This window comes from Hippoglossus stenolepis, chromosome 8 (genome assembly GCF_022539355.2).
Source record: "Hippoglossus stenolepis isolate QCI-W04-F060 chromosome 8, HSTE1.2, whole genome shotgun sequence".
Taxonomy (NCBI): domain Eukaryota; kingdom Metazoa; phylum Chordata; class Actinopteri; order Pleuronectiformes; family Pleuronectidae; genus Hippoglossus; species Hippoglossus stenolepis.
In genome coordinates, this window is record NC_061490.1 from 8,876,226 (window position 1) to 8,886,726 (window position 10,501).

The following is a 10,501-nucleotide window of genomic DNA, read 5'->3' on the forward strand; positions in this document are numbered from 1 at the left end:
GGAGATGTCCTGTTCATGTCACCTCTGTCTGTACACGTTAGTGCTTCTGCAGTGCCTCATTTGCTGTAATGGAAAATAACCCCACACATTATTGCTACACCTTACAAAGAATGTTTTATTTATGCCCTGTGTTTAAGCATTTGTCAAAGAATAGATGAGAGCCAGCGTGTGGACAATCATCTGAGTAATGCTCCAACCTACAACGTATAAAACTTATAAAAGTATAAAGTGGACATAAGTGCAGCAGTATTACTCTTCATCCTGCAGAACGAAGCTGCTGCCTCATGCTTGTTTTGCCTCATCAGTATCTCCAGTATCTATCTGCTGCTGCTCTCCGTCTGCTTCAGTCCGGCTCAGCCTGTCATGATCTAATCATTGCCAGGATCATATTTCTCAGTGGGGCTGGAGGTGAGACAGCTCGACTGATGGGGACAGAGAGGATTTAGAAGATGGGGAATGTCCTTCAGTGTAGGTCCTTCTTTTCATCCATCACAACGCTCTACATTAGATTTCAGCCATGGAAGGAGTCAGCATATTCTTGTTAGACATACGTTCATTTAGGGGTCAAATCTAAACAAAATAAGTCCTTATATAGCATCAGTGTATGCAGAATCAAAGAAACAAGATTTTATTCATACCTAAAATTTATTGAAACCTACAGTAGTGTAGCGTTTTAAACACTCGTGGTTTTATATTCCACTATATGTATAGTTGATCCGTGTAGATGTGTGAGGGACGAATGTATTAGTAATTTTGACACTGACGTCCGAGGCAACATTTTCACTGGGACAATAAAGTCTATCTTATCTTACCTTGATAAAAAAAGGCACATTTTAATTGTGCGTTCACGTGGTGTCAGAATAATCGGAAAAATCGATTTCCGACTGGAAACTTTCACATAAATGCCATCTTCAGTTGGAGCGACAATTAGGAAAGTCTGCTAATATGTTACTTTTATCATTTGCAAACTGTATTTACATCACTCACACCGAACACCAGACTTTATATCCAACACCGATGTTTTTACGATTAACATGCATATATAAGTTATGTATATACCTGCCACACCTGATCCTTTTTCTTTGCTCTTTATATGATGTTTATATGGAAAGAAGTTTTGTTTAAGTGCTCTACACACATAAATACCACACATTTAGTTTACAGCTTTCATTATTTTTCCACATTTATAACACATGAACACACTGAAGTCGGAACGACGACTTCACAACCCAGGAAATGTGACCTTCTGAGGAGCACAGGAAGCGTCACTGATCAAATGCTCTCATGTCTCAGCTCCTGCACTTGTCATTTGTCATAATAAGCAGTCCCATCGACAACAGAGGCAGTAATGAATGTCATTTAATTTTAAATAGTTTATTTTCCTTTTTCCACCGGCCAACGAAGACAAATCATTATTATCTGTTTCTAGATGATCTGCTCTTCTGAGATTCTGTAAATATACAGAGGAAACACTTTGGCCAATTCATTTGTGTTTGGATTTGCTGGCCAGCGCCTGCAGGTTCGCCGGGCCCCCCCACACTGTTCCAAATACGTCCTTCTCAGTCCTCAGAGCCTCGGACAGAGGGAGCTCTCTCCCCGACAACACCACCTTCTTCACAGCCTGAATCACAGCAGCGGGTCCTTTTACATAACTGCTGAGCCACTTCTCGGCCTGCTGGAGGGGAGTCCCTGCCCCCTCCTCTGCCCGGGGGTCCTCCAGGACTCCATCTGCCAGTCCAATCTGCAGTCCAAGTTCTGGGTCCACTTTCAGAGCGCCACCCAGCAGCTTTAGTGCATTCTGGCTTCCAACAATGTGGACCAGTCGCGCGGCGCCGCCCCAGCCCGGGACCAGTCCCATGTGTTTATGGACAAACTGGATGACGCTTCCAGATGCCATTAATCTTGAGTGATTACAGATAAATTAATTAAAGTTATTTGCAATCTTTGGATGGAAAATTATAAGTAAAACACATTTAAGTGTTTTGTATTCACTTGTGTAAAGATCATTACCTGAAATCACAGGCAGTGGTGAACTCTGCGCCTCCTCCCAGCGCTCTCCCCTCCACCAGAGCAACAGTCATCAGAGGCAGCCTGCACTGAGAAAACTATTCTGTCACCAGGCTGAGCAGCAGATCACATAACAGAGAAACTCCACACTGGATGCTGCTGCTTTTGTTAATTAATTAATTAATTAATTAGACCAGTACACCAGAAGAAAACAAGAGCCTTTACCTGAGCAGCCTTGTAAGAGCATTCTGCATGAACATACACATCTTCATCCCATCCTACGAGACAAAAGATAAGATAAGAACGGGCCGATGCACCCCCCCGTGCATGTTGGGGGAGCAGGTCGGATGCAGGTTGACACAGCTGTGTGCTGAAGCTACCAGCAAACACTGCACAGATGAGTAAGAGCACCAAACATGCATTTTGTTGCCATGTATAACATCTAGACCAGGAAAATTGCATGTAAATGGCATGACCCGGACATGAGGCATACTTCTTGTTGCCAGTAGGTGGCGCTATGACTGAATACTGTTATGTACTGTCGATGACATCAGGCAGGGACTCATCAAACATGAGATGAGATGAGATAAGAATAGATAAGATGGACCATTATTGATCCTCCATAGTAAATTCACAATACAAAAAGAGAGAGAAGAGAAGAGAAGAGAAGAGAAGAGAAGAGAAGAGAAGAGAAGAGAAGAGAAGAGAAGAGAAGAGAAGAGAAGTACCTTTATTGATCCCCAGGTAGGGAAATTCAATTTAACGCAGCAGCACAAAAAAGTAGGAGCACAAGGGGATATGAAGAAGTAAGAAATAAAATATGAACAGAATCTTAAATAAATATCAGGGTTACTTTCTGCAGGTTATAAAAAGTTAAATTTACGATTTCTACGACATTTTTAAGACCATAATGGATCAAATTTAAGACCTATGTCAACTACAACAGATATTGAGGAATATCAGAGTCCCACAATTACTTATACTTTGCCATAATTCAAAAACCCAAGAAACGACAGTTGGTATTCGTAGTCTTTCCTACAACCAAACTCAGTGTACTGAGCGCATTTCTTGTATTTTTGTTTGTGTTCTAATATCTGTATCATTGAGGAACAACTACAACACACAGAAACATTACAGGCTATGCATGCCGCCTCAACATTTCTCTTAAAAAATGTAAGCACAATAGAATTAGCTTTAAATTAACCTCAACATAATCAAGAACTACCTAAAAGTAATTAAGATCTAGTATGTAATATATTCATGTATTTAAGACATCTTAAGGCCCAAGATTCAGATTATTGCATTTTAGATATTTTACACTTTTTAAGATAGAGCGCAATCCCTGAAATGAGATCAAAACAGATGTACAATAACAATACACAATGCAATATAGACTGTGATCATCATAAAATTTAAGATTCGGTCTTTTAGGATAAGACTAACTGTGGCATAAATACAGGCAGGAGGAGAGATGCTGTGAGGTGTGTCTTTTACTTTCCTACCTGTGGGTTAGATATGGCCCTGACGGCACTGAGGTCTGATCCAGAGCAGAAGGTTCCAGCAGCACCCTGGACAATGAGGCCTTTCCCATCTGTCCAGTTCTCCAGCTGGCTCACTTGTTCCTCCAACTCCACCATCATACTGCCTGAGGGGAGGAAGCCAGAGCTCTGTGTAAGCAAGGCAACAAACCCGCACTGTAATTTACCAGACTCACAAACTCCTCACCAGACAGGGCGTTCATGCGGGTTGGGTGGTTGATGGTCAGCACGGCTACACCAGAGTCCTGCTTGAGCAGATCGATGGAGCCACCAGGAAAAGCCTGGAGCTTCTCTCGGACCTCCAGCTGGTCGTAGCCGTGGATGTTGGAGTAAACACAGCCACTGCTCTGCCTCTGCAGTAACCTTAAAGGAATAACCGTGGATACGTCATATGAATGCTGTCTGTCATCATGGAAAGCATGTTAAAAAAGCAGCTTCAAAATTGGTAGAAGCAGTGTGTAACTGACTGGTAGTTGCCAGAATCAGGCCCAGCAAGTTCAAAAGTATTGCTGAATTGTAGAACTTTTAAAAAGACTTTAAATAACCAGCATTTATCTCCAATACTCAGCGAGGAAACATTACATATCAAGAAGTTTGGTGTATTTGTTACAGCAGCTGGTTCAGGAGGCCAGGGATCATAATATCCACCATTCAGTTGTGTTCGAGTTGAGTGAGAGGGACGGTGCCGTCAGAGCCCTGGTCAACACATTGATAGATTTTCTTTTTTTCTTAACATAAAAACAACTTAATGGCTCGGACACTGAGCCCAACAGAAATAATAACGATGTGGGGCTGCAGGGGGCGCTGCTGCTCAATAAAAAAAACTTTAATGTTGTTATTTATATGATCAGACTTTGACTTCAAGGCCTGTGTATAATTGTGGTGTAAAGAAATGGTGCATGCATTAACTTAAGTTAATGCATACACTCACAAACAGGAGGATGCTGCTTTTAATGAACTCCATTACCTCTGAAGTAAACACATGAGCCATTTGCACGAGCACATTACAGTGAGTTATCCCTGATTCCAACAGAAATTTGTTATGAAACAGAATCAAACTAGTAATTCATTCTATTGATCACCATGTTAAAAGTGTCAGCACTGCACGATAAGTACACGTTGTTCATTAGTTTTCAACTCAGTGCGCTTGGTGTTTATCATTTACCTGCCCCAGGCTCCACAGCTACCGCTGCTTCTCAGAAGTTGTTGCCTCAGAGCCCAGAGAGCCATCCTGCTGCTGCGTGGGGAGCGTGTGGAAAGAATGTGAGAGAAATTACCTCAGACATATCACTTCATTTAAAAAAGGGCGGTGGGTATATACACATACAGGGGGAAACAAAGTTTGACAACAAGGAGCACGGTTACTGTTTTTTTTTTAAAGTATGTCGTACAATGAAAACTAAAAGAATCAAATGAAGGCACATGACCTTTATGAGAGCAGGGACAGATATTCTCAAAGGGTCTGACGATATCAGTTTTACAGTTATTAAAAACAGCAGTGTGGGTGTTTGGGGCTTTAACTCACGATGAACCAATAAACAAGAAGCTTAACAGCTAATGAAGGAGAAGGTTTAAAGAGGCCGCAGTAAATACATAAAGAGGAGGAGAGCAGCGTTGACTGCCACATTAGAGAAAACAGCAATTTACATTTACACTGATCAAATGACAATGGTTTATTTTACTTCACAGTTACATTCACATATACCTACAATACAATATCCCTGCAACATGCTGATGTGAACGTGATGACAGAGGAGCAGTCGTTCATGTCTGATGATGTCAGTCTGATATGTTCGTTTCTAATCGTGGGACATATTTAACAGTGTACTGGTAATTAAGGTGCAGCCTGAGTTACCATGGTGATTTACCTCCTGAACAGGTGACCCAGTGAAGTGAAGCCAGAGAAGTAAACCGGAAGTTCTCTCGCTAACCACAGATCCTCCTTCACAGTGCAGGCCCAGTCTGGTATTTACTGTAACACTATACATCCAACATCATGTCTCCATGTGTTTGAAGCGTCAACGTTTGAATAATTGGAGAAACTCGTTTTTCTGGACCTGGAATCTCGTTAACAGACTTTTACTAAACACGAAGGAGCTGCATAAAACATAAAATATCAGTAAAGTAACCATTACAAAACATTTTAGCAACAACACGCCCGGAACTTATGCCGGAACTAACCTTCATGGGCATGGAGATCACGGGAGACGTGTAGTGTTACACGAAAATGCGTCCCCCTGGAAACTAGAGCTCTTTGGAGATAGAGACAAGGCAGCATGTTGTTCTTCAACTTCTCCATAAGAGGGCGCCACACAGCAGTGCTCTCATTTGATCAACAGTCTATGATTTCACCTCACTCACCAAAGTGTCCAGTAATTATATCATTATATTAAGTATTTTAATAATTATATGGCCGCTTGGTGTGTCCATATTTTACTCACCAATATAGAGGTTTTCATTTATTATCATTCATCTCAGGTCAATGCACTGAGAGATCTGCTCTGTGTCTGTCACAGCTCTGTAAACACAGCTTAGTGAGAAGCTGCCTCCACACACATCTCCTTATTCAGTAGTATTGACAAGAGACTTTATTTAACACCTAGACTCACCACACAGCACTGGCACAGGAAACTGAACCAGCTGAGTTAACGTAAATTGTTCAATATTCTGCAGTGTCTTTTATTAACGTAAAACTCCATAATAGCAGAATTTTATTTGATTTAGCATTAATAATCCTTTGTCTGACACCAGTGTGGTTGCTGGATTTAAAAGATAAGACATGTCAAGTCCAACGCTCTGCAAACATCAGTCTGCTCTGGGATTTGGTTATTATGTTTGTATACTCCTGATTTATAAACAATAATAATAATAACTAATGTAGTGATATATAACTAATGTAGTGATATATAACTAATGTAGTGATATATAATTAATGTGGTGCCTGAGGAAGATAAGTATTTGGTCAAAGACTTATGTAGAAATATTATATTAATAATAATAATACTAATAATAACTATTATTAGTATTATTATTATTATTTACCATCAAACACATCCTTAGCTTATATTTGAGGAATCGTAGAGTCCTTCTATGTAATATTGCACCAAGAGAGAGAGGCAGAACCTAGTGTGAAATTCTTTGTCTGTGAGAGAAATGGAATGTTTGGTGAGAAAGTTTTCGAGATGAAGGCGTTAAGACAGTAAGACAAACAGACATAAACGAACGAGAGTGAGAGGGTGATATAAAGACCTGGAGACGTGCAGGAAGAGGAGGGAAAATGTGTCAAATATAGAGGGAGTCAGAGACACTTCCTGTGCTGTGGTCTGATCTACGGCTACTGGCAGCATAAATCCTTCCCTTGTATCCACACAGCCTCTCCACCGCAATTCAGAGCCCTGAACAAACCCAGGCACCAAATTACTCCTCCGTTTCACTTGGGTTACAGAGGATTCCAGAGCTGCACTGAATTAAAAGTTTGATTTGTGTTAGTAATTGTGCATATAAACTGTAATTGTAATCGCAACCATCACTGATGTGTGTTAAATCTACTTTGGAAGCAAATTACATTCAGTCCCATTCCCGTTAAAGTGCAATCGTTTCCTAAGGTTAGTTATTTATGACACCAATCAAGTGCATCTTCCCCTAAATAGATGCTTTAGTGGAACCAAACTCCTTCACAGATATCCCACGAAGATAAAAGGTCACCAACGAGGATACAGTATACACTGCATCCAAGACCGTGGAGTCCACTCTGCTTTAACGCCCACACCTCTCTGGTCTATTTTAAAGTGGGGAAGGAATTCAAAAAAGGTCGGTGGGACTCTTCCCGGGCGAGCATTCCAGACACACTGACTCTCCTCCCTGCTCCGTACAGTACATTCAGCGAGGTCAGCCAGCCCACAACCTGTCTTTAAATATCATTCTGTGAAGTGCAGCACCTGGAGGAGGCGGCGGCTCAGTGGAATTTGCCTGCATAGTCCCCCACAGTGTGTGTGGGTAATGGTCACTGTGGCGTAGGTGTGTGATGGACCAGGAACTTGTTCCGGAATGTTTCTCCTTTACTTTTGAAACACTGTGACTCTGTCTGTCCAGATTCGTTCATCCTCTGCTCAGCTCTCTAAGTCTTTTCGATTAAAGTCGGCCATGTTGTTTTATAATCCGGATATCAGTGATGCAGCCGCAGACTCCAGCTGATAATGGAAGTCTGTCTCCATTTACAAGCTGGATAATGGCAGAGAGAGAGAGAGAGAGAGAGAGAGAGAGAGAGAGAGAGAGAGAGAGAGAGAGAGAGAGAGAGAGAGAGAGAGAGAGAGATCCACATTTAACAGACATTTGTCTATATGCACGCACAAATGCCTTTGCATGTACAGTGTGTGTGTGTGTGTGTGTGTGTGTGTGTGTGTGTGTGTGTGTGTGTGTGTGTGTGTGTGTTTTGTGTGGTTGTGTATGCGCCGCTTGTGGCCTCTAAAGTGATGCATCAGCGCACCAATCAATATGCAGCTGTCTGGGGCTCCACAGGAAGTCAGGGAATTCACTGCAGTCAGCAAGGCTCTGGACCGACTCACAGAGATAAGAAAACACATGCACACACACACACACACACACACACACACACACACACACACACACACACAAACACTTAACCTTCCCCAGAAATCATGTTTTTGATTATTAGGACCCGACAAGGTCAGTGTTTCTGTGGGAAAAGGTAAGACACATACACACACACACACACACACACACAGACACACACACACACACACACACACACACACACACACACACACACACACACACACACACACACACACACACACACACACACACACACACACAAAGTGCCGGTAAGGGTCTATTTCTAGGCAGGTTGGCAGGTGCCAGAGTCTCTCAGGGGCCTCCATGTTTCCTGTGAGGAGTATTGGATAGAAGACAGTGGAGCTGGAGGACAGAGAGACAGGAGACACTGGAGGTGCAATGACTACAGCATTTACTGTAGCAACTCAAAATGCACAGATCAGTGGAAGACTAAGTGCATCCATATATTGTGGCCTAATGTGTATTGTCTACTTGAAACCGTCCTTAAACAGCAAGAGCAAAACCCTGCATATATTAGTATATTTTATCATCAAATTATAATGCTTGGAATGGATCCAATCCCTATTGGATAAAAACAGAAGTTTTGCAAAGATAAAGCTAATAACCAGACATAAGGACAGTCAAGCCACCATGAAGTCTGGCTTCACCGTGTTTGTATCAAAAATAGGCAAGGCCACAGATAGACAGAAAGCCACTTGCCAAAATGAACTGTAGCCTTGACACCAGTCAACAACCAAAAGTGCACCACTACTAATTAGAGTTCCTCGTGAGAGAAAGTTGTTTTCAAGGTTGTTTACTCAAGACTCTGAGAGGCTGGAGACTAAGAGACGACCTGCTTTGGTCCAGACACAACAAGTCGTATCAGATCAAACTGTGTGCAAGGTCAGTGGGTGTTAGGTGTCTGTGTGGATGTGGAATGTATTCATCATCAGTGGAAAAAAGCTGTTTATGTCGCACAATGATTAGTCACTTGACATTATAAAGGTTCACATTTATAGGAAAACTCTTAGTGCACATCGTTGCAGAAAAAATTTCTAATCTTTCTTTATATCATTTTAACAATAATCATCCCGATAATCACTAATATTAACATCACAAATAAGGTAAGGCCTGTTTACACAAAAGAAACCGTTGGGCTAAATCAAAAACACAAATTGATTTGGTTCAATTAAAACTGAAAGTTAACGAGTTATATTAACACGATTCGCTAACTTTAAATTAAAATAACTTAATTCATTTTTGTTTGTTACCAATTGAGATCATTTTTTATAAATTTGAAAAAACTAATTTAAATGTTTGTCATTTGTCAGTGCATGATGATTATTGGCATCGAACAGACAGGACATTGAAAAGCTGCTGTGTCTCCACTTGTTGACATTTTATTTGTTAAGTCACTGCAGCAACTACGTGCTTGAAGGATGAAACACAGATCGTTCCGTTAGTTCTTTCCAGTGTCATTGTGTTTTAAGCTGCTCTGGAATTAAATCAGTCGCTACCGGTTAAATAAGGATTTCAGCATCAGGAAACCTCCGGACCTGAACTCAGGCCAGGACAGAGACACTCCTGTCCAGCCTGGGCACAGGAAAACAGGGTGAGACAGCCAACAGGGAACTAGGAGCAGCATCAGGACAGGATGACAATATTTATATTTATATCGGCGCTGGGGTAGGATTTCTGGCACCATAACATTGTCGCACCTGTTATTTCAGTCAGCCCGGGGTGCCAGGTTTCAGGGTGAGAGGTTAGGTGTCTGTGCCCCTCAGGGCCAAGGGTGTGTATGGCTGATAGTACGCATACGACTGTGTGTATGTTTATATAAGTGAATAGGAACGAAAGTGTGAATGTAGACATACAAAACTGATTTATTCACCAGGCAATGCTGTAAAACATACGTTGTAGACAGAGACATGAAGCAAAATTATTCTGACATAACGTCTTTAGATGAAAGAATGAATAAAACATTCATAGAGGGAAACATAGATACTCTACACAAACATATAAAAGCCCAGACACACACTCACAGCACCACATGATGGATGAGATGGATGGTTCCCGTGCTGCTGTCACGTCGCTCTGCACTCATCACTCAAGAGGAAGGAGATCACGGTGTCAGCCGGCGAGATTGAAGGAGCCAGACAGTCGTTCGTCTCTGGTGCTTCATCTTTGAGGGTTGAACGTTTGCCTAGGACTCCTCTTCACCCAGAAATATTTATGTGCACGGTCTGATTGATGCTCAGATCTCATTAAATTATTTATTGAAGAGGTCTGGATACTGCACAGTAGCAGCGTCGGCTTAGGCTTGTAGCTTGTGAACTACATTTTTAGAGCTTATTGGAAATAGAAGACTAAAAAATAAGATT

The 10,501-nt window shown here is 41.6% G+C and overlaps 1 protein-coding gene across 3 annotated transcripts; it reads right to left on the reverse strand.

The window, feature by feature from the left end:
* Positions 1-1,358: 1,358 nt before the first annotated feature.
* echdc1 (enoyl CoA hydratase domain containing 1) lies at positions 1,359-10,315 on the reverse strand. Of its 3 annotated transcripts, XM_035164595.2 has the most exons (8): positions 5,727-6,453; positions 5,414-5,525; positions 4,711-4,782; positions 3,733-3,908; positions 3,510-3,652; positions 2,233-2,285; positions 2,011-2,091; positions 1,359-1,901 (listed from the first exon to the last, which is right to left on the reverse strand). In XM_035164595.2, exons 3-8 carry the CDS (start codon positions 4,773-4,775, stop codon positions 1,484-1,486), a joined length of 936 nt encoding a protein of 311 aa, XP_035020486.2. In that variant the 5' UTR covers positions 4,776-4,782; positions 5,414-5,525; positions 5,727-6,453; the 3' UTR covers positions 1,359-1,483. The 3 variants fall into 3 exon arrangements, with proteins under 3 accessions (XP_035020486.2, XP_035020484.2, XP_035020485.2); XM_035164593.2 differs by lacking the exons at positions 5,414-5,525; positions 5,727-6,453 and adding an exon at positions 10,163-10,315; XM_035164594.2 differs by having other exon boundaries at positions 5,414-6,453.
* Positions 10,316-10,501: the final 186 nt, after the last annotated feature.

What these genes read in the sequence shown, in the direction of transcription:
- echdc1 (XM_035164593.2), bottom strand. Translation starts at nt 10,224, where the DNA reads ATGAGTGCAGAGCGACGTGACAGCAGCACGGGAACCATCCATCTCATC. An exon ending in CTCATCCATCATGTGGTGCT is followed by an intron (nt 4,783 to 10,162) that starts GTGAGTGTGTGT and finishes CTCCCCACGCAG; the next exon opens with CAGCAGGATGGCTCTCTGGG. An exon ending in AGCTGTGGAGCCTGGGGCAG is followed by an intron (nt 3,909 to 4,710) that starts GTAAATGATAAA and finishes TATTCCTTTAAG; the next exon opens with GTTACTGCAGAGGCAGAGCA.